Raw genomic sequence first — 23,924 nt, 5'->3', positions numbered from 1 at the left:
AACAAGGAGCATGTCGCCAGAGGTTCAAAGGGCGGTCCCACGAGTCTGGAAAGGACCAGATTGAGGTCCCAAGCCGGGACAGGCTGTCGGACATGTGGGCCCATACTCAACTGCCTCGCCTGGGTAGGAGTTGACATGGCCCTGCCTGGGGCCCTGATGCTGTGGCCCGACTGGGGTCTCACAGCTGTTGGCTCCTTAGACTTAGCTGGGGGAGAATACTCCCTCTTTGGCTGCTGCTGCTTCTTCTGAGGCACCGGCGACTGAGACCGGTGCCTGGCTGATTGGCTGTGGGAGGAGTCCTTTTTCGGCACTGGTTCCTGGGATGAGGGTGCCGGGGCACTTCGCACGGACGAGGATGTGCTGGGTGTGGGGTCCCTTGACTTGGGGTCTGAGTGGGGGCAAAGAACTGCCTCCATTAGGGGAACCTTAAGCCAATGTTCCCTTTCTTTAATAGTTCTGGGATGGAACTCATGGCAGATCCTACATCGGTCCTTTTGGTGACCTTTCTATAGGCACCTTAGACAAGAAGCGTGGGGGTCACTCTTTGGCATGCGCTTAGTGCAGACCTCACAGGTTTTGAAACCCGGGGACCGCGGCATACCCCAGTTCTGGGGAGTCAGAAGGGGGGGACCCCCAACTAACTCTATTATACACTGACTGGAGAGAACTATATACAAAAAATGAAGATAAAGACACTTGCTAAGCAAGGACCATGGGAATTTTCAGCTAATCGTCACTGGCGGTAAGAAGGATCTGAGGGGGTGGCGGATCGGCAGGGTTCTATATTGAGCACCGTGAAGGCGTGACTCCAAGGGGGGCCCAGGCTGACCCAATGGAGGCTCCTATGGGAAAAATCTTCCGGGTACTGTGCACATGCGCGGGCACACACCTGATTGGAATGGACATGAACAAGCACTCGAAGAAGAACTAAAAATGACTGGTTGTCCAGATGCAAGTGATCATGGGTTGATTACACTTGTTATGTGTAAATAGGATAAAGTCCCAACTAAAGTGTGTGTGTGTGTGTGTGTGTGTATGTATAATAACTGATCCTTTTAAAATGCCAGTTTCACAAAGCTGATAATTATTATGAGCCAAATCAGCTGGGAGGAAGAATATAAGCAAAAACGTGAATGATAATTTGGAATTGTTTAAGAACATTTTTACTAGATGCCCAAAGAGACACAATACCACAATCAAGAAAGAAGGCTATATTGGTTATAAAAACAGACTGGCTTAGAGGTAAGTGAAAGCAGCTATAAAAATAAAAAAACAAATGGAAAAAAGGGGGAACTGATAAAAATGAATACAAATTAGAAGCTAGGAATTGCAGAAAATTGATAAGGGAAGCAAAAGGACACTAGCAGACCTCTATGGCCACCAGAGTTAAGGACAATAAAAGGAGGCTTTTAAATATATAAGGACTAAAAGGAATCCTAACAATGATAATGGTCCATTACTAGATGGAAATGCTAGAATTGTCATTAATAATGAAGAAAAAGCAGAATATTCAATATATCTTTTAGTTCTATATTTAGGAACAAGCCAGATGATGATGATTAATGATGAAATACTTTCTATTCCAATAATAACTAAGGAGGCTGTTAAACTGCAGCTCCTTAAGTTAGACATTATTTGATCAACAGGTCCAGATAATTTGCATCCAATAATTGTAACAGAGCTGGCTGAGGAGCTCTTGGGATCATTAATGTTCATTTTCAATCAATCTTGGAACACTGGGGATGTTTCAGAGGACTGAAAGAGAACTGATGTTGTGTACCAGTATTTTAAAAGGACAAACGCTATTTAATATTTTTACGGTGACCTGGAAGAATGCAAAATCATTACTGATAAAGTTGCCAGATGACACACTGATGGGGGGAGTGGTAAATAATGAAGAGGAGCTGTCACTGATATTGAGCAATCAGGCTTGGTTTGAAAAGCTGGGTGTAAGAAAACAACATGTGTTTCAATGTGGCCAATGTAAGGTCATACTTCTAGGGCCAAGAATGTAGGCAATATTTACAAGGTGGAGGACTCTATCCTGGGAAGCAGCAAGTCTGAAAAACCCTTGGGTAATCATTGTGGATGTGCCGTCTGCTGTTCCCATTAATATTTGTCCAAATATGGAGAAATTATAAGCCTCAGAATAACCACACTTTCCACATGCTCAGTAGAGACTTCTTAGAGCTTTGCAGCTAAATTCTCCAAAGAGCATGCTCCATCCTCAGGCTGTAACGGCTAAGTAGGACTTTCCTTGAAATTGCTCCTCTCAGCTGCTGGGGGCTGCTGTGGTTCCAGAATTGAGAGCAGGTAGACTATCCATTCAGTGCTTTCAATGCACCCCCTGTAGGTACCTAGTGAGTCTGCCTGCTTCAAATATAGGATGAGGAATGGTTGGGTAAGGGGGAAGAATGGGAAGTGGATGGAGGATTGGATCCTTGGGAGAGAGGGACTAGGACAGGAGCAGAGCAGGATATTAAGGGAAGATAGGGATATTATTTTTATGCAATGAGCATTATGGTTTTTCTTCAGTTTATACCCTGCTGTTTTGTAACAGTATTAAAGCAACTGCTGATGCTTTCAATTCTACCAAATGTAAGGATGTTAAATCTCCCTGTGTGTTCTGCTGATGTCTTTACCATGCAGCATGTATATCCCCCACATCATTATACTGAGAAGCATCGGGACAAGTTACAGCAAGAATCTAATTACTTTGATCCCAAAAATACTTAACTCAGTGTGCTGTGACAACTCCTTATGACACTGATTATAACTCTCATTGTTACCCTGTGCTTCCTTCCATCAGTCTGTTGTATTCACCTGTCTTCTCTTGTCTTACAATTGTACTACAATACAGCTCTTCAGGGCAGGGACCATCTATTTGGTATATGTATGTGCAGACTATAGCATGATGGATCACTCATCCCTGATTGAGGCTGTTAGGCACTCCTATGATAAATCAGTAATAAATAATTATGGACAGTTGGTCTCATTTGTAAAACGCTGACAGGTTTTAAAATATGAGAACTAAATAGGCTGAAATGATGTGCAGCCAATGAATTTTTCCATTACCCACCTTTAGAACACATGCAAAGGGGAGAAAAGGTTACACGAGGGTGTGTCTGGTCACTCCAAACTTTTACAGAGTGATATGAGTGCCAGTGAATTTGTCCCTGTGACTCCACTTTCCCCTGCTTTCTTTTTAATCACACTGTAACAACAGAGAACAATATCATTCACAGTGGCTGTGACTACAAGAAGCATTAAAATATAGCCAATTTCTGCACAAAGACAATTTGCACCTTCCCACTTCTAGCAGAAATGACCTTATTGTTATGTGTATACAAGAAACGGAATAAAAAAGATTAATGCTCTGGATTCAGTGCTCAGTGTGGCGTCCTGTCCTTTGGAATTTGTCTTGGTCACAATGAGACATCTCGGACTTTTGGTGCAACCCCACTAGTTCATTATATGAGTCCTGATTTCCCTCTGTCTAGCTTGACTGACACTGGGAATCCTCTGGAACACACTAATATGGCTGCTAAATGAATTAAAATACAGCCATGGCTGGAGCTGCTCCTTGCAGAGTTCCTCAGAGTGGTCTTGACTCAGGGCCTGATCTAAAGACAAGTGAAGTCAATGGGAGACATTCCACTAGGTTCAGTGGCCACTGGATCAGACCCATAAAGCCCGTTTCAAGTGAGATCCCCTATGATTGACTGAGAGATCACTAAATGGCTGCAATCAAAGCAGCAGTGTGCAGGAATTGTACCATTTCATTTTGAGGTCACTGCTAGAATTTAACAAATTTTATTTGTAAATGTGCACCCATATTTCATCCTTCTGTAGGTGTATTAACATGGCAAACTATCTTGGAGTTATAATATATATTGATCACAGAGGAGGTTTTCAAAGGAACAGATGGGAGTTGGGAACCAAAATGAATGCAATAATACACTTCCACACAAGCTTCTTTGAATTTGTACATTCAAGCTGCCATGTATTACCAAACAGTTATCAATCCCAAACTGATCTGAAACTAAGTACATCAGACAGTACATAAGAATGAGTTATAATGAATCTGTTGCTGAAGTCTCAATACTGTAACTTTTATGAAGGGCTCTTTTTCATGTCTTGTTCCTTTTAATTATTACAAAGAGTGAAATTATATTTTTTAAAAAGAGAACAACAAATATTGGGGATTTTGGGGCATGATTCAAACCCCACAGAGTCATTGAAAACTCTCACATTGATTTCAGTGGTCTTTAAATCAGGTCCTTGTTTTAGCCCTGGTCTACACTAGGACTTTAGGTCGAATTTAGCAGCGTTAAATCGATTTAAACCTGCACCCGTCCACACAATGAAGCCCTTTATTTCGACTTAAAGGGCTCTTAAAATCGATTTCCTTACTCCACCCCTGACAAGTGGATTAGCGCTTAAATCGACGTTGCCGGCTCGAATTTGGGGTACTGTGGACACAATTCGATGGTATTGGCCTCCGGGAGCTATCCCAGAGTGCTCCATTCTGACCGCTCTGGACAGCGCTCTCAACTCAGATGCACTGGCCAGGTAGACAGGAAAAGAACCGCGAACTTTTGAATCTCATTTCCTGTTTGGCCAGCGTGGCAAGCTGCAGGTGACCATGCAGAGCTCATCAGCACAGGTGACCATGATGGAGTCCCAGAATCGCAAAAGAGCTCCAGCATGGACCGAACGGGAGGTACGGGATCTGATCGCTGTTTGGGGAGAGGAATCCGTGCTATCAGAACTCTGTTCCAGTTTTCGAAATGCCAAAACCTTTCTGAAAATCTCCCAGGGCATGAAGGACAGAGGCCATAACAGGGACCCGAAGCAGTGCCGCGTGAAACTGAAGGAGCTGAGGCAAGCCTACCAGAAAACCAGAGAGGCGAACAGCCGCTCTGGGTCAGAGCCCCAAACATGCCGCTTCTATGATGAGCTGCATGCCATTTTAGGGGGTTCAGCCACCACTACCCCAGCCGTGTTGTTTGACTCCTTCAATGGAGATGGAGGCAATACGGAAGTAGGTTTTGGGAACGAAGAAGATGATGAGGAGGAGGAGGTTGTAGATAGCTCACAGCAAGCAAGTGGAGAAACCGGTTTTCCCGACAGCCAGGAACTGTTTCTCACCCTAGACCTGGAGCCAGTACCCCCCAAACCCACCCAAGGCTGCCTCCTGGACCCAGCAGGCGGAGAAGGGACCTCTGGTGAGTGTACCTTTTAAAATGCTATACATGGTTTAAAAGCAAGCATGTGAAAGGATTACTTTGCCCTGGCATTTGCGGTTCTCCTAGATGTAGTCCTAAAGCCTTTGCAAAAGGTTTCTGGGGAGGGCAGCCTTATTTCGTCCTTCATGGTAGGACACTTTACCACTCCAGGCCAGTAACACGTACTCGGGAATCACTGTAGAACAAAGCATTGCAGTGTATGTTTGCTGGCATTCAACCAAAATCCATTCTTTATCTCTCTGTGTTATCCTCAGGAGAGTGAGATATAATTCATGGTCACCTGGTTGAAATAGAGTGCTTTTCTTCAGGGGACACTCAGAGGAGCCCATTCCTGCTGGGCTGTTTGCCTGTGGCTAAACAGAAATGTTCCCCGCTGTTAGCCACAGGGAGGGGAGAAGGTTGAGGGGGCAGTCACGCGGTGGGAGGAGGCAAAATGCGACCTTGTAACGAAAGCACATGTGCTATGTATGTAATGTTAACAGCAAGGTTTACCCTGAAAGAGTGTAGCCACTGTTTTATAAAATGTGTCTTTTTAAATACCGCTGTCCCTTTTTTTTTTCTCCACCAGCTGCATGTGTTTCAATGATCACAGGATCTTCTCCTTCCCTGAGGCTAGTGAAGCTTAGAAAGAAAAAAAAACGCACTCGCGATGAAATGTTCTCCGAGCTCATGCTGTCCTCCCACACTGACAGAGCACAGACGAATGCGTGGAGGCAAATAATGTCAGAGTGCAGGAAAGCACAAAATGACCGGGAGGAGAGGTGGCGGGCTGAAGAGAGTAAGTGGCGGGCTGAAGACAGGGCTGAAGCTCTAATGTGGCGGCAGCGTGATGAGAGGAGGCAGGATTCAATGCTGAGGCTGCTGCAGGACCAAACCAGTATGCTCCAGTGTATGGTTGAGCTGCAGCAAAGGCAGCTGGAGCACAGACTGCCACTACAGCCCCTGTGTAACCAACCGCCCTCCTCCCCAAGTTCCATAGCCTCCACACCCAGACGCCCAAGAACGCGGTGGGGGGGCCTCCGGCCAACCAGCCACTCCACCACAGAGGATTGCCCAAAAAAAAGAAGGCTGTCATTCAATAAATTTTAAAGTTGTAAACTTTTAAAGTGCTGTGCTTAAAGTGCTGTGTGGCATTTTCCTTCCCTCCTCCACCACCCCTCCTGGGCTACCTTGGTAGTCATCCCCCTATTTGTGTGATGAATGAATAACGAATGCATGAATGTGAAGCAACAATGACTTTATTGCCTCTGCAAGCGGTGATTGAAGGGAGGAGGGGCAGGTGGTTAGCTTACAGGGAAGTAGAGTGAACCAAGGGGTGGGGGGTTTCATCAAGGAGAAACAAACAGAACTTTCACACCGTAGCCTGGCCAGTCATGAAACTGGTTTTCAAAGCTTCTCTGATGCGTACCGCGCCCTCCTGTGCTCTTCTAACCGCCCTGGTGTCTGGCTGCGCGTAACCAGCAGCCAGGCGATTTGCCTCAACCTCCCACCCCGCCATAAACGTCTCCCCCTTACTCTCACAGATATTGTGGAGCACACAGCAAGCAGTAATAACAGTGGGAATATTGGTTTCACTGAGGTCTAAGCGAGTCAGTAAACTGCGCCAGCGCGCCTTTAAACGTCCAAATGCACATTCTACCACCATTCTGCACTTGCTCAGCCTGTAGTTGAACAGCTCCTGACCACTGTCCAGGCTGCCTGTGTACGGCTTCATGAGCCATGGCATTAAGGGGTAGGCTGGGTCCCCAAGGATACATATAGGCATTTCAATAACATCCCCAACAGTTATTTTCTGGTCTGGGAAGAAAGTCCCTTCCTGCAGCTTTTGAAACAGACCAGAGTTCCTGAAGATGCGAGCGTCATGCACCTTTCCCGGCCATCCCACGTTGATGTTGGTGAAATGTCCCTTGTGAGCCACCAGAGCTTGCAGCACTATCGAAAAGTACCCCTTGCGGTTTATGTACTCGGCGGCTTGGTGCTCTGGTGCCAAGATAGGGATATGGGTTCCGTCTATAGCCCCACCACAGTTAGGGAATCCCATTGCAGCAAAGCCATCCACTATGACCTGCACATTTCCCAGGGTCACTACCCTTGATATCAGCAGATCTTTGATTGCGTGGGCTACTTGCATCACAGCAGCCCCCACAGTAGATTTGCCCACTCCAAATTGATTCCCAACTGACCGGTAGCTGTCTAGCGTTGCAAGCTTCCACAGGGCTATCGCCACTCGCTTCTCAACTGTGAGGGCTGCTCTCATCTTGGTATTCATGCGCCTCAGGGCAGGGGAAAGCAAGTCACAAAGTTCCATGAAAGTGCCCTTACGCATGCGAATGTTTCGCAGCCACTGGGAATCGTCCCAGACCTGCAACACTATGCGGTCCCACCAGTCTGTGCTTGTTTCCCGAGCCCAGAATCGGCGTTCCACAGCATGAACCTGCCCCATTAGCACCATGATGCATGCATTGGCAGGGCCCATGCTTTCAGAGAAATCTGTGTCCATGTCCTGATCACTCACGGGACCGCGCTGACGTCGCCTCCTCGCCTGGTATCGCGTTGCCAGGTTCTGGTGCTGCATATACTGCTGGATAATGCGTGTGGTGGTTAATGTGCTCCTAATTGCCAAAGTGAGCTGAGCGGCCTCCATGCTTGCCTTGGTATGGCGTCCGCACAGAAAAAAGGCGCGGAACGATTGTCTGCCGTTGCTCTGACGGAGGGAGGGGCGACTGACGACACGGTTGGCTTCAGGGAGCTAAAATCAACAAAGGGTGTGCCTGTACATCAAGGAGTATTTCAGGCAGGACTGCACGGAGGGTTCCAATAAGAAATGGTGCACCTAAGTTATCGTTGTTATTGGAACAAGGAGGTTAGCCTGGCCTCTGATTGATACATGGCTAGATTTACCTCGCTGCACCTTCTCTGTGAGTGACTGCAGTGTGACCTAGAGGAATGAGTCCCCTAGACAGGGGAGGAGGCAAATGAGTACAAAACAAATCTGGTCTATTTCTTGTTTTGACCCACTCCATCTATCTTTTACATCTTTGGCTGGCAGCAGACGGTGCAGAAGGACTGCATGCCATCCACATCTCATGGCTGCTCGGCAGAAGATGGTACAGTACGACTGCTAGCCATCCCCATCTCTTGCCTGCATGGCAGAAGATGGTGCAATACGACTGCTAGCAGTCCGTATCGCCTGCCCGCTCACCATAAGACGGTTCAATAGGACTGACTGCAGGACTAAAGAGAATGACCTGGTCAAGTCACTCCAAATTTAGTCCCTGCGCCCATGTCTGCCCAGGCGCTCCCAGCCGACGTGGCCAGGAGCACCTCGGACACGACGAGGACGACTACCAATCGTATTGCACCGTCTGCTGCCAGAAGGCAATGGGTTGCTGCTACTGTGCAGCAAAGCCGTACCGCGTCTGCCAGCACCCAGGAGACATAGGGTGACGGTTACCTGAGCGGGCTCCATGCTTGCTGTGGTATGGCGTCTGCACAGGTAACTCAGGAAAAAAGGCGCAAAATGATTGTCTGCCCTTGCTTTCACGGAGGGAGGGAGGGAACGGGGGCCTGACGACACGTACCCAGAACCACCCGCGACAATGTTTTAGCCCCATCAGAGTGCTCCATTGTGACTGCTCTGGACAGCACTCTCAGATGCCCGATTGTTTGCCATTGCTCTGATGCTGGGAGGGGCGCTTACAGGGTTGGCTTCAGGGAGCTAAAATCAACAAAGGGGGTGGCTTTACATCAAGGAGTATTTCAGGCAGGACTTCACGGAGGGTTCCAATAAGAAATGGCGCACCTAAGTTATTGTCCTTATTGGAACAAGAAGGTTAGCCTGGCCTCTGATTGATACATGGCTAGATTTACCTCGCTGCACCTTCTCTGTAAGTGACTGCAGTGTGATCTAGAAGAATGAGTCCCCTAGACAGGGGAGGGGGGGAAGCAAATGAGTACAAAACAAATCTGGTCTATTTCTTGTTTTGATCCACTCCATCTATCTTTTACATCTTTGGCTGGCAGCAGACGGTGCAGAAGGACTGCATGCCATCCACATCTCATGGCTGCTCGGCAGAAGATGGTACAGTATGACTGCTAGCAGTCCGTATCGCCTGCCCGCTCACCATAAGACGGTTCAATAGGACTGACTGCAGGACTAAAGAGAATGACCTGGTCAAGTCACTCCAAATTTAGTCCCTGTGCCCATGTCTGCCCAGGCGCTCCTGATCGACCTCACAGAGGCGACCAGGAGCACCTCAGACATGACAATGACGGCTACCAGTCGTACTGTACCGTCTGCTGCCACAAGGCAAGGGGTTGCTGCTACTGTGTAGCAATGCCGTACCACGTCTGCCAGCACCCAGGAGACATAGGGTGACGGTTACCTGAGCGGGCTCCATGCTTGCCATGGTATGGCGTCTGCACAGGTAACTCAGGAAAAAAGGCGCGAAATGATTGTCTGCCCTTGCTTTCACGGGGGGAGGGAGGGAACGGGGGGCTGACGATATGTACCCAGAACCACCCGCGACAATGTTTTAGCCCCATCAGGCATTGGGATCTCAACCCAGAATTCCAATGGGCAGCGGAGACTGCGGGAACTGTGGGATAGCTACCCACAGTGCAACGCTCCGGAAGTCGACGCTTGCCTCGGTACTGTGGAAGCGCTCCGCCGAGTTAATGCACTTAATGCACTTAGAGCATTTTCTGTGGGGACACACACACTCGAATATATAAAACCGATTTCTAAAAAACCGACTTCTATAAATTCGACCTAATTTCGTAGTGTAGACATACCCATAGAAGAAGTCAACAGGCTGCGCAATGCAAGGATAATAGAACATGCAGTGAGGCAAAAGGTTAAAAGAGAGACCAAAGACCTCAGCCAATCCATACTTTATCTTATTGCCAGCTGTCTTATGCAGCCAAGAACGAGACCCACACACATCTGCTATGGAAAGGTATTGTAGTATACAGACTGTGAGGCATGCAGAGCATTCAAGGATGCACTTTCTTTTTTTTTGAGCCAAGTTCTTAAGCAAACAAAAAGCAAATTTGATTCACAGGTTTGCAAAACTGCATTGAACGCTGTTGAAAGGAAGCATTTTGATTATGAGGCACGGGATAATCCCATAAGAGACCCCACTGGAGTCATCGTGGATAGTTCTCTGAAGACGTCCACGCAGTGTGCAGCGGGCGTCAAAAAAGCAAATGGGATGTTAGGAATCATTAAAAAAGGGATAGAGAATAAGACGCAGAATATCTTATTGCCCTTATATAAATCCATGGTACGCCCACATCTTGAATACTGCGTACAGATGTGATCCCCTCATCTTGAAAAGGATATACTGGCATTAGAAAAGGTTCAGAAAAGGGCAACTAAAATGATTAGGGGTTTGGAACGGGTCCCATATGAGGAGAGATTGAAGAGGCTAGGACTTTTCCGCTTGGAAAAGAGGAGACTAAGGGGGGATATGGTTGCAGGCTGTACATGGTGCTCTCCCCAGCTACCCATCCCTGCTAGCTAGAGCATCCTCAGCCTATCCCCAGCACCCAGGCTTGCTCAGCTGTTTTGCTAACTGGGGGCTCCCCTGCCAAATTCATGGTTACCTTGCCTCATTCCTCCCCAAACTTGGGGTTCCCCCACCCTCCACTTCCCCCTCCACAATGTGGCTTCCCCACCCCTTCTGAAACACTCTTAACTCTTCATATGCCTTCAGTCAGACAGCACTCCGTACCATAGCCACAGCTGCTTTGGAGCAACATAGCGAAGGGGCACTGATATGTTGCTACTCATGAGCATCTTCTATACTGCAGAATGCCAAAGCACCCAATACTGGTAATCATACAGGTTCACAGAACTCATCGGTGTAGTGAAAAACAGGGTAATAATTATAAATCTACAGTGAGCACCACATCTTCTTCTTAGCGTATGTACAATGTGCCTCAGGTGGCGTGGCCAGGATTCATTGTTGAATTTGGTCCGTTCACTGGACCATTCGCTCCTCCGGCCCACGCTGGGTACTGACAGGAATTGCGATTTGAACGCTGATCCATGCCCCACAGCACTGCATAATCCTTAGGTTCACTAAAAGACAGTGTGATAGTCATAAATGTACACCAAGCACTACACGATTCCTAGCAACGCCCAATGCTTCAGGGCCAGATAAAGCACAGTCCAGCATGGCACATTACCGGGAAGACCATTGAAGTGCTCTTCCAAGGCCTCGCTCAGCCACTACTTCCACGCAGAACTCTTCCAGTGGCCCTTGAGTCTGTCCAAAGCCAGCAGACAGCTGCTCCCCATCCACCCTGGCAGCAACTTTTCACCCTTTGCCTCACAGAGATTATGCAGGACACAAGAGGCAGCTATAACCATTAGGATATTTTTCTTACTGAGATCTAATCTAGTGAGTAAACACTGCCACCATCCCTTCACTCTCCCGAAAGCAGATTCAACTGTCGTTCTTCCCCTGCAAAGCCTTGAGCTGTCAAGGTAGCCAGTGTGCTCATGGGCAGCATGTAATGGAGGCTTGGGGAGGTTAAGCCTCCCCAAATCTCTGCTAATGCTCACTGCCATGGCCCTGGGGCTAGGCCGCAGCAGGGCTCAGAGCTCCTCGGGGCGGGCGAGGCTTGGCCCCAGCCAGCTGGCCGGGGCTCGGGGCTCCTCAGGGCAACTTGGGCGAGTGGGTGGTGGGGAGTTTGGTGATCCTCTGACCCCAGTGAGCGAGAACGGGGGTGGAGTGGGGTCAGGGCTTTGGGTGGAAGGGGTAGGGTAGGGGCAGGCCTCAGGCAGAAGGGGCAAGGCAAGTGGCTAGCCTCCCGAAATGGTGGGGGGGCTTCATGTGCAGTCCATGTGTGTACTGTTTCATGAGTCAAGAGAGCAAGAAGTACCTTGGGTCCCTCAGGATCACTACTGGCATTTCAATATCACCAAAGGTAATCCTCCAGGCAGGAAAAATGGTCCCCGCTTGCAGTTTCCTGAAAAGTCTTATGTTCTTCAAGCTGCGACCGTCATGCACCCTCCTTGACCAGGCAACGTTGATACCAGTGAAGCATCCCTGGTGCTCCACCCACACTTGCATAACCACAGAAAAGTAGCCCTTTGTGTTGATTTACTCTCTGACAAGGTGGGCTGGTGCCAAAATAGGGACGTGCAGATGATCTTTCGCTCTACTGCAGTTTGGGAACCACTTAGCTGCAAATCTATGACATTGTCCTGCATTGTCCTGCACATTGCAGAGAGCCACAGTCTCGCGTAGCAGGATACAATTCATGGCCCTGCACAGTTTTGTGACAATGGCCTCCCACTGTGGCTTTTCCAACACCAAAAGGATTTCCCACTGACTGACAGCAATGCAGCGCTGGAAGCAGCCACTGTGCGATCATCACTCACTTCTTCGCTGTGAGTGCAGCTCTCGTTCTGCTTGGCCATGCTGGAGGCAAGCCCTCTCAGAGGTCCAGAGAGGCCCGGGCCACTTCTAGCTTTTGAGGTCCCTCGCCATAATAAAAATAAAAAATGATGACACATGAAAACAAAATAAGGCACCAAAAACAGTGCGACATAATTTGAATATTTTTTTTATTTAACAAATGCTTTTTTAGCCTTTTTCTGTGCAAATGCACTAATTATTGAGGAAAAATCTAGCTTTCATGCAATGTCTCAGTTGATATTAAGCATGGCGAGCCCATTCAAATGTTCTTGTCCCATAGTTGAACAGTGATAGTTCTTTACCTGCTTCAATACATTGAAGGTGCTTTCACCTGAAGCTACTGATGCAGGCAAACTGACAAAAATACGCAATGCAATTGTGATATTAGGAAACACCCCAGAGAGTCCAAGTTTGAGTATACCTTGAAGCAATTCTTTTGGCTTGCAATCCAATTTAAAGTTTCTGGACTATATTCGTTTGAGGAAGATGACCTTATCACTGAGATCTTTTGAGATTGTTTTTGTTGTATTGTTCAGCTGCAGAAAGTAGATCTTCATTACTCAAAAAGAAAAGGAGTACTTGTGGCACCTTAGAGACTAACCAATTTATTTGAGCATAAGTCTGTCGAACTGCCAAAGAAACCCAAAAAGGGTACAAATTAGTCGCAGTGAGTCAAATCGATGTGTAAGACCTGACTGAATAGAGTGGATGACAGGGAAGACATTGACCCTATAATGCTGCTCGGCATTGAATTCAGTAGGTAAATTGTGATTGGTGGAGAACTCAGATGAAATGCCAATATTCTGTGCTGCTAATTTGGACTCAGCCAGGATTGCATCCCATTGTTCACGAATCTGTTGAATGTCATTGGTAAGACTTCCAATGTTATTCCTCTCAACATCAAGTGTAGAATTGCGTGCCTCAATTACCAGATTAGTTTGGTGGATCATTGTAAGTAGCTTCATCCACGAAGATGACATCAGAATGCACTCAGATTTGGACATGTGCTTCTGAAAAGACTGAAGTTCAGTTTGAGCTTGTGCAGTGAGATTGAGAGATTCAGGCTCATTTAAAGCCTTTCTCACTGAATTCAAATGCTGCGCAACTGGTTGAATCCATGCAGACCATCTAGTTTTGGACTTCCCCAGCAGTGAAACAGGAAGATATTGCTTCAGAATTTCCCACCTTTGTGGACTGTTACTGAAGAGATTGTACATTTGCTGAACAGTTCCAAAGTAAGTAATTGCCTCTTTGCAGGATTCAGCACAGTCAACACCTACAAGGTTTAGTGTGTGGTTTCCACAGCTGGAGAAAATACAGTTTGAATTATGCTCAAGCAGAACTGCTTGTATACCTTTGTACTTCCCAGCCATATTAGATCCATTTTGATAGGCTTGACCAATGCAGACTTGAAACTCTAACTTCATAGATTCATAGATTCATAGATATTAAGGTCAGAAGGGACCATTATGATCATCTAGTCTGACCTCCTGCACAAAGCAGGCCACAAAATCTCACTCACCACTCCTGCGAAAAACCTCTCACCTATGTCTGAGCTATTGAAGTCCTCAAATCATGGTTTAAAGACCTCAAGGAGCAGAGAATCCTCCAGCAAGTGACCCATGCCCCATGCTACAGAGGAAGGCGAAAAACCTCCAGGGCCTCTTCCAATCTGCCCTGGAGGAAAATTCCTTCCTGACCTTAAAACCTTCTAGAATTGCTCGTACTCAAGCAGCAATTTCTTTTCCAGTTTTTCTCGTGAAATTATCAAACACAATAAACCTTTCTTCAATAGAAAATTTTGAACTGTGTACAATCTTAACATATTGAATAACCGTAGTAGTCTGTTCCTTGTGAGAACAGTCTGGAGTGGCTGTTTGAATGATTGAAAAATACTTGGCATTTCGAATCTCATCAAGAATTGTTGTTTGTATGAATGACCCAGATAGCTCAATAAACTCATTTTTTATGTGTGTGGAGAGAGAATGGACTTGACAGGAGAGCTTTTGACTCTCCTGTGATTCTTGAACATGTTTAACATGCTGTGATAAAAGTGGGTCATATCTGCTGAGGAGCTCAACGATGCCTAGAAAGTTTCCATTTGAACGATCACCAATACGTTGACTGGAACCAAAGAAAGCCAATCCCTGCTCAGAAAGAAAAAGGATGGCATTCAGGATGCACTGAAGAGTTTCTGTAGAGAGTTCAGTCAAGAGTAAATTCTCAACTGAACTTTCAGCTGATGCTGCCCTGGCTGATTTCCATGCAACATTGTTTTCTTTGTGTGACTTTCAATTCTCATCTGATGGTATTCAGTCTTTCAACTTCCTCCAACCTCTGTTGATGCTCCATCCTGATTGATCAGAGAGAAGTGATGCATTTGCAGCACTTTTGTTCAAAATGAAGCAGGGTGCACAGTACAGATATTGTTTTTCCGTACTCCAGTATAACCAGTCTCTTATGTAGGTCTGACCATTTGGAAGAGTTTTCGTCAGCAGACAAGCAGGGAAAGCATGATTATTAGCATCTTATGGAATGTTACTTGGAATTTCAAAACAACTAATTTGAAGAAAAGATTGCATTTTGGCAGCATTGCTCTTGTCAAGAATTCCAATGTCAGTCACAGTCAAACCTGTAGAACTCATGAATTGCTCTTGCTGCTTAAGATCTACATCTTCCTGTTGCTGTTGAGTTTCTTAATCGTACACAGGATCTTCTGCTGCATCTGTTACTGTTGGCACATCTCCTTCTTGACTACTGTCCTCATGTTCAGGTATTGGCATTGAAATATCACCTGTTGCAGTTGTGGAGTTTTCATTATCTGTAGCATTGTTTGCTGGGTAAGGTGTATGTCTGAGTGGTTTGAGAAATGAAGTTACTGGCTTTGAGCTCTTAGCTGCTGCTTCACTCAGTTGTTTTTGATGTCTCTTGCTTGCACCACTTTCAGATCTCCTCTTCATAGTGATCTATCTGGTCAATATGTAGCCTATCCACACTTGAAATATTCTGCTGTAAATAAGTAGCTTATCTACACTTGAAATCTTCTACTGTAAACATGTACACAAATGCTGAATGGTACACAAATGTTGAAAAGACTTAAAATGAAGGAATACTAATTAAGAACACAAAATGAAACAGTCATACAGGTCCTTATCACTGAACCAAAACTCAAGCATGTAAGGTATAATATAACAGGCTGAGCTGAAGACAAAGGGATAACATATATATAGTAAACGCAGACACAGATACAGACAGAGGGATAATGTCCAAAAATTTAAAATGTGTGTCCTTACGAAACTCACTGTACAAGACTGTCCTCACAAATTTTCACTTTGAATCTGGGCCTATAGACTATGAAAGCCTATGATGATGGCCACGCTACCAAGCTAGGGCTCAACCAACCAACCCGTTACCTCTTTTAGCTACCATATGAAGATAATAATGAGGAATTCTCACACATAAATAATTCCTTAGTCAACTAGACATAAAACTATAAAGACACTAAAATGTAACAATTCTCTATCTTTCAACATGTACTCGATCCAGCACCAGCCCCTAGTAGTGGTTTGTTTATATAATCAGCTGATCTGCGAGGACACGTTCATCACGGTCTAATCTTGTGCCATCAGAACCAATATATTTTTATTAATATTTATGAACATTTTTAACTCTTTAATATGACAAAATCTATATCAGTTAACAAAAAAAATTATGTCTTTTACCAAATCACATCTCTCATTTGCTTAAATTTGCAGCTCTAAGCTGAGAATCATAGAATACCAGGGTTGGAAGGGACCTCAGACGGTCATCTAGTCCAACCCCCTGCTCAAAGCAGGACCAATCCCCAATTTTTGCCCTGATCACAAATGGCCCCCTCAAGGATTGAACTCACAACCCTGGGTTTAGCAGGCCAAAGCTCAAACCACTGAGTTATCCCTCCCCCCGAGAGAGAGAGTGTGTCACATTTTGGTCCGATAGGGCTGCACATAAAACAAGTTGCAAAACTTATCAAATGCCAAAAAATTAACAAGTGTCTAAATGTGAGGTCCCCTTTGAGCTTGAGGTGGAGGCCAAATGGCCCTCCTGGCCCCCCCCTCTGATTGGCCCTGGCTGAAGGGCAGGGGTGAGCTCAGCACACAGATCCAGGAATGTGGCCTTGTGCTTCCTAAAGTCCTGCAGCCACTGCTCATCATCCCAGACCTGCATTACAAAGTAATCCCACCAGCCAATATTTTTTTCTCAAACCCAGAAGCGGTTCTCCATCACTGGCAGCTGCTCTGTGAATGCCACCAACAACCTTGAATTTTTTTTTTGTTATATTGGTTACAAAGTATCAGCACAGAAATTGTCACGTCCCATGTTGTTCTGGCACTTCCTGTGGTAGTTCCTGCAGCTCTGCAAATACTGGAGGATCATTTGTCCTCTCTTTGCAATGTTCATGACAATAGTGCAGAGCTGTGTGGGCTCATGATTTTGTCAGAGATGGCTGCCAGAGACGGATTAGGGTTTTGTGGGCCTCTGGCCCAGAGCAAGTGGGGGCACCTCCCCACCCCTTCTGCCTGCAGTCCCCTCCACTCCCTCCCTGTACTTCCTCTGGGAAAATGGGGTCAGGACATGGGTGCTTGCCCCACACCATCTGCTCAGTGCTCCTGCCGGCGAGTGGGGTTGGGGTGTGGGGGCACCCATTTTTTCCAGGGCTCCCCAATTGGCTGGGGTCCCTGGGCATGGGCCCCTTTGGCTCAGTGGCTAATCCACCACTGCTGACAGTGATAAGAGCTGTACATGTTTATGGGATTTTTTTAAAAAGGTGCAAAAATTATGGGACAGGGATGGCATTATGGGATGCAGAAAGTTGCATGCTGGGAACTTGACCCTTTGCTTCCAGTCCCTCCTGCGTCACTCTTGTGTGCCCCAGAACACATTGTGAAAATTCTCCAATAGGCATTGGACTGAAGGATGGTGCATGGTCCCTGGGATACCTACTCATGGTGACCGCACTTTGCTTTGACACAAGTACTCCTGGTGATGTGCGGAGGCAAGCAGCCAAGTCTGGATGAACATGAGTGATACACTAAATGTAGCAGCTATTTTCCGACTGACGTGTGTTGACCACAGTTTGTAGTGTAGACATGGCCAAAGTCCATCATAGATGTATGCGGAACTTTCCAGCACTGCATGGACTATACAGCAGGTGTGAGGGAGCATGGGCCCAGATTTACTTTAGAATGGGTAGGCCTGTGCCATCTGGAGGGGAGGTTGGACCTGGCACACCAGCTCATAAGGTATTTTTGTTACAGAAAATATATCACATATATGATATACATTGGTTAGAATAAATAACCTCTTTACAGCACATTCCTGGCACCTCACTGACTCTCTGATCTCTTATGCTCTTTGTAGCATGTGATATTTTTGTAGCAAAAGTCATACAATAAACTATCTCTCATTTTCTTGTAGCTAGGAAGACAGATTCCCTGCACAAAGGCCACATCCTTCTCCTTCCTGGGAAAACATGGTGGACAAGGTGCTTCAGAAGGTGTTCATTTTTCTTGTCCTAATTTTCATTCTTGGAAGTCTTCTTTCTGGGGTATTCTACAAGCGACAAACAAAAATGATGAGTAAGTAAAGAATATATAGATAGAAGGATTTTGTGTTTCTTGGAACAGAGACCATCTTTTTGGATCATATAAAATATGTAGCACAATGAGGGTGCATGTACAAATAATACAAATAAAATATCTGAGGGGCCTGGCCTAACAGATTCTTAGTTATTGTGGCATGAGTAGGGAAGAGAATGCCACAAAAAGCCACATTTGCCACTGAAGTTAAGTGTTTGAAGATGCATGGCAGGATTCTCCCTAAGAATATTCCTCCTGCCATTCATTTCCCAAGTTCTCCTGCTAACAAGCCTTTTAATAATCACGGTAGCTTGTGTTGCATGCCTGTTATAATGTGTGTAGACAAGTGACAGTGAACTAGAGATTCATGTTAATCCTGAGCTACAATTTTAGTTCCTCAGGGGGTTAATTTGAGTTCTATGATTTCCTGAATGAAAAGAGAATTCCGCAAAATTACTTTACATCCGATGAAGTGAGCTGTAGCTCATGAAAGCTTATGCTCAAATAAAATTGTTAGTCTCTAAGGTGCCACAAGTACTCCTTTTCTTTTTACACTGATAGTTTAACTTCCTTTCTTGCACACATCTTCTCTTCCAGTTCCTAAGGAAGATTGGCTGATGAGTCAAGTCTATCGCAAAGACACACTGAATTCCACCTGCTTGATGAACAACCTTTCTCATTCACAAAGCAAACTGAAACATACGGTTGCAAGACAGATCTTTGTGGAGCATAACCACAAGTTCATCTACTGTGAGGTGCCCAAGGTGGGCTGCTCCAATTGGAAGAAAATCATCCTTCTCCTCACAATGAACCTGAGCAGAAAGGCTAATGAAGTCAACCATGATCTCATCCACCAAACCCCACTGATAAAGAGGCTGAGTTCTTACCCTTCTGACTATCGGGCGAAATTGCTGACCAGTTACACCAAAGTGATGTTCACCAGAGATCCCCTGGAACGGTTGGTTTCAGCTTACAGAGACAAGCTTCTGCACTCTGAGCCATACTATGGTATCACTTTGGCAAATGAGATCAAGGCCATGTGCAGGAAAAACAAAAATTCGACTGAAAAGGTGACTTTCCAGGAGTTTGTTAACTTTATTCTGATAAAAAACCAAGAACTTTTGGATATTCACTGGAAACCAATGTTTCTACTCTGTGATCCTTGCAACATTCACTATGACATTATGGGGAAGTTTGAGACCTTGGAGCAAGATTCTGAACATGTTCTCAGGAACATTGGAGCCCCAGAGGATATGCACTACTCTAACTTTAAGAAGTATGACTCAGAGAAACGTACTAGTGATGATATCACCCTCGAATATCTCAGAAAGCTGAGCGCAGAGCAAATTCAAAAGATCAAGAAGCTGTACCAGATGGATTTTGCCATGTTCAACTATCCTTATGATTTGAAAATGAACCTTTACAAGACTGATACAGTATGAACCGAAAGGCAGTTTTTATTCATACTGTATCACATGAACTTGTCTACACAGATGATTACAGGTAGTTGATGGTAGCAGTCAAGCACTTATTGTTTTGTAGCTCATAAAGCTATTTGTTGTAGGCACTCATGTAATGTTGTATGGAATATGGGACATCCTTTATTATATTATCAGTACCAATATTACAACATTGTAATGAATCTTATACCAAATATGCCATGTAATGTATCATTGGAAACGGTATGATTTGCTAAATATGCTAAGCTTGTGCATATGTATGTATCATCTTTGTATCATGAGTTATAAATGTATGGTTCATTGATATCTCAAACTTGTGCTGTGTATCTGGGTGACATCCCCAGACAGATGAACATCAGCACGACCCAGTCTCTTTGATAGCCCATCAAGGGGAATCAACTGTACAATGAACTCCTTGAGAGAAGCCAGGGGCTACATCTATGAGTCAGCAGGACATGTCGGGATATGCCTGTGGACAGGGGACTCCAAGTACTTTTCCATGCCCATGTGCTATGAGCTTGTGTTTGGGACAGAAGATGTATAAGCCACATGGAAGAGAATATAAAAAGGCAGCTGCATCATCTCCATTTCATCTTCAATCGTGCTTCTCACCTCTGGAGTAACTTCTGAAGCACTGGAATGGGTTACCTAGGGAGGTGGTGGAATCTCCATCTTTAGAGGTTTTTAAGGCCCAGCTTGACAAGGCCCTGACTGGGATGATTTAGTTGGTGTTGGTCCTGCTTTGAGCAGGGGATTGGACTAGATGACCTCCTGAGGTCTCTTCCAACCCTAATAGTCTATGATTCACTACAAACTGAAGCTTTGAACAAAGGACTGATAGACCCATCCAATCTTTAGATGTGTTCCAGAGGGACATTACAAATCAGCAAACCGACCAAGGCTGCAAAGAACCTGATATATGGACTCTGAAGTCATATGTATGTATCTGATTGCTTTGACCATCTAACAACTCTCTTCTTGTTCTTTTCTTTTCTAATAAACCTTTGGTTTTAGATACTAAATGATTGCCTGGCAGCATGGTATTTTGGGTAATATCCAAACTAGTCTTGATCTGGTAATGTGGCTGGCCCTTTGGGGATCAGAAGAACGTTTTGTATAATGAATAGAGTTTTAAGTAACTTTTCACTTTTCTGGACCTGTTTGCTGATTGGGAGCAATAAAGGGGGCTATGTTATTTCTTTTTTCTAGTTTCTTGATAACCATTGTGTGGGATCAGGAGCATCATTTGTGACTGGTTTGTGAATCTAATACCTCCAGTTTTGTGAAAATCTGCTCTTCTTTCTGAAGCCTGCCCTGACCTTGGCATTTTCATTGTGAGCTACCCTAGGCACCTGGAGTCACAGCTTGTCTACTGAATCAATGTAACAAATGTTCCACCTGTATGAGATTTTTCCTTCTGCTGATCTGATTGCCTTGAATGTATGTGAAATTCACAGAGATCCTTGGTATGATGGGGGTAAGGGATGGGGAATATGGCTTTTCCATATACAGATGTTTCAGAGCATCCACTTTTAGTCTAGATTATTTTGATTTTCAATTAATAAAAACATATAAAGTAGTGTGTGTCCCTAACCATGCAGGAGCCTCCAACGGGAATCCTCTAGCAGGCAGGCAGACATCTTACATGTAAAGGTGCATGGCATCAAACAGAATCATTACTACATATACATCTGGAAATTGCAAGAGTACAGCAGCGCTCTCGCCACACCCCATCAAGTCCCCTACCCTTGTGGGTGTTGGAAGGAGTTGGTGTAGATGCAGCAAAGCTGGCATTGTGCCATCTTGTGTTCCCCCCCACCCCGGTCATGGAAATGCTCAGCTAAAAAGTGTGTAGCAGCTTCGGAGACTCTTTGCACTGCCATAGCTGGAGCCAGAATCTGGCCCATGGGCTGATCCAGAATGAAAACTCCAGTAAACTCCTCTCTCCTAGAGAAGTGATCAGGAAGTTGTTAACTTTATTCTAAAAAAACCCTAAAACACAAAAACAATCCAACAATAATAACTACCACCAGCCAGAACATTTGGACATTCATTGGGATGTTTCTACTCTGTGTGCATTGCAACATTCACTATGACACCATAAGGATATGTGAGATCCTGCAGCAAGATGTTGAACATGTTCTCAAGTGTATTTGAGCCCCAGAAGGTCTGAATTATCCTAACTTTAAGAGGTATGACTCTGAGAAATGGACCAGTGCTGTTATCACAATGGAGTATCTCAGAAAGCTGAGCTCACAGCAAATTTAGCAAATGGCACCAGAGTCAAAGTTGTGTCAAGTATTTGCCTTTGGTGGGACCTTAAACTCACTCAGCCTATTTTCTTTTTCTAAAAAATGAAAAATGGGAAGCAGTGTTTGACCACAGCCCTGAGAAAACCCAAACTGCCCCCTCTCTGCATGCAGGTGGCACATTTATATATTTAATGTTTTTAAAGCTGTTCCTTAGTTCATCAAAATTGAAAGAGCTATGTCAAGAGTTAGCCAATCTAGCTCGCCAGCTCCACTAGCTCCTTCCAGTTGCTAATGACCTACAGGAATAAGTTACAGTTTCCTCCTCTCTCCTCAATGCTGGTCCTTTTGGTGGGAGCAGGGTGTGTAGGGTTGCCCATCAAATTTGTCTGAAGAGTAAAGCTTTCCACCCTTTTCCTCAAACAACTTTCCTGGCTGGTTAACCACCTCTGGATGGTTCCCAGGCTGCAAAGTGACAGTTTGATGAGCCACAGAAGGCTCATGAGTATTGATATGAAGCATGACCCTAGAGACACAGCATGGAAATATAGGAGGGGGCCATTACTGAGCAGCAGTAATGGGGAGATATACCTGTCCCCTCTCAGATCTTCCATATTGCTATTTATTCCCCATGTCCATCATTCTGTCTTTTGTGATGTCTCACCCACCCTTCCAATAACCTCGTTCCCCACATATTCTACACACAGATCAGCACTGTGGGGGCCGTCTTGCTCCCATATCCATTGCCTGGCATAAACTCCTCTATCAAAAATGTCCCCCAGATATCTCCTTTAGATTGCAGAAGCAGCTTCTTATTCCTGCCAGCTGTGCTGGGCTGACAAGCCTCTTTTGTCTCATCAGACTTTCTCTCCCTGCCAGCAAACCCTAGCAGATTTACTGGCAGGAGAAGCTGTGTGCTGAGAGCAAGGCTGCTATCTCTGCTCCTCCAAGATCTTCAAGGACAAGCCTCTTCCTCTCTCATTATAACACAAAACCTTAAATCTGACCTCATGTATTCCCCATGAATGAGTAACAGATCAGACACACAGAGCCAGTGCACCTATGTAGCTGAGGTTACAAGTAAAGTTTTGCATTCGTGCGGGCGTCACAGGGAGCCATGTCACGGCACCTTCTTGTGGCATGACATGGCCCTATGCTGCACTTCCCTCAGTTCCCTTTGGGCTTGTCAAGGTTCCTCCCCCACTCTGAACTCTAGGGTACAGATGTGGGGACCTGCATGAAAAACCTCCTAAGCTTATCTTTACCAGCTTAGGTCAAAACTTCCCCAAGGTACAAAATATTCCACCCGTCGTCCTTGGATTGGCCGCTACCACCACCAAACTAATACTGGTTCCTGGGGAAGAGCTGTTTGGACGCGTCTTTCCCCCCAAAATACTTCCCAAAACCTTGTACCCCACTTCCTGGACAAGGTTTGGTAAAAAGCCTCACCAATTTGCCTAGGTGACTACAGACCCAGACCCTTGGATCTTAAGAACAATGAACAATCCTCCCAACACTTGCACCCCCCTTTCCTGGGAAATGTTGGATAAAAAGCCTCACCAGTTTGCATAGGTGACCACAGACCCAAACCCTTGGATCTGAGAACAATGAAAAAGCATTCAGTTTTCTTACAAGAAGACTTTTAATAAAAATACAAGTAAATAGAAATAAAGAAATCCCCCCTGTAAAATCAGGATGGTAGATATCTTACAGGGTAATTAGATTCAAAAACATAGAGAACCCCTCTAGGCAAAACCTTAAGTTACAAAAAAGATACACAGACAGAAATAGTTATTCTATTCAGCACAATTCTTTTCTCAGCCATTTAAAGAAATCATAATCTAACACATACCTAGCTAGATTACTTACTAAAAGTTCTAAGACTCCATTCCTGGTCTATCCCCGACAAAGACAGACT

General features: G+C 45.3%; 1 protein-coding gene across 1 annotated transcript; it reads left to right on the top strand.

The window, feature by feature from the left end:
- Positions 1–4,330: 4,330 nt before the first annotated feature.
- On the top strand, positions 4,331–19,739 carry LOC125638009 (uncharacterized). Its single transcript, XM_048853150.2, has 3 exons — positions 4,331–5,228; positions 5,818–6,219; positions 18,895–19,739. Exons 1-3 carry the CDS (start codon positions 4,646–4,648, stop codon positions 19,737–19,739), a joined length of 1,830 nt encoding a protein of 609 aa, XP_048709107.2. The 5' UTR covers positions 4,331–4,645.
- Positions 19,740–23,924: the final 4,185 nt, after the last annotated feature.

The sequence above is a fragment of the Caretta caretta genome, chromosome 6 (assembly GCF_965140235.1).
Source record: "Caretta caretta isolate rCarCar2 chromosome 6, rCarCar1.hap1, whole genome shotgun sequence".
NCBI classification, from domain to species: domain Eukaryota; kingdom Metazoa; phylum Chordata; order Testudines; family Cheloniidae; genus Caretta; species Caretta caretta.
This window is presented reverse-complemented; position numbering and strand designations above follow the sequence as displayed.

What these genes read in the sequence shown, in the direction of transcription:
- LOC125638009 (XM_048853150.2), top strand. Translation starts at nt 4,646, where the DNA reads ATGCAGAGCTCATCAGCACAGGTGACCATGATGGAGTCCCAGAATCGC. An exon ending in AGGCGGAGAAGGGACCTCTG is followed by an intron (nt 5,229 to 5,817) that starts GTGAGTGTACCT and finishes TTTCTCCACCAG; the next exon opens with CTGCATGTGTTTCAATGATC. An exon ending in CCAACCGCCCTCCTCCCCAA is followed by an intron (nt 6,220 to 18,894) that starts GTTCCATAGCCT and finishes CTTCTCTTCCAG; the next exon opens with TTCCTAAGGAAGATTGGCTG.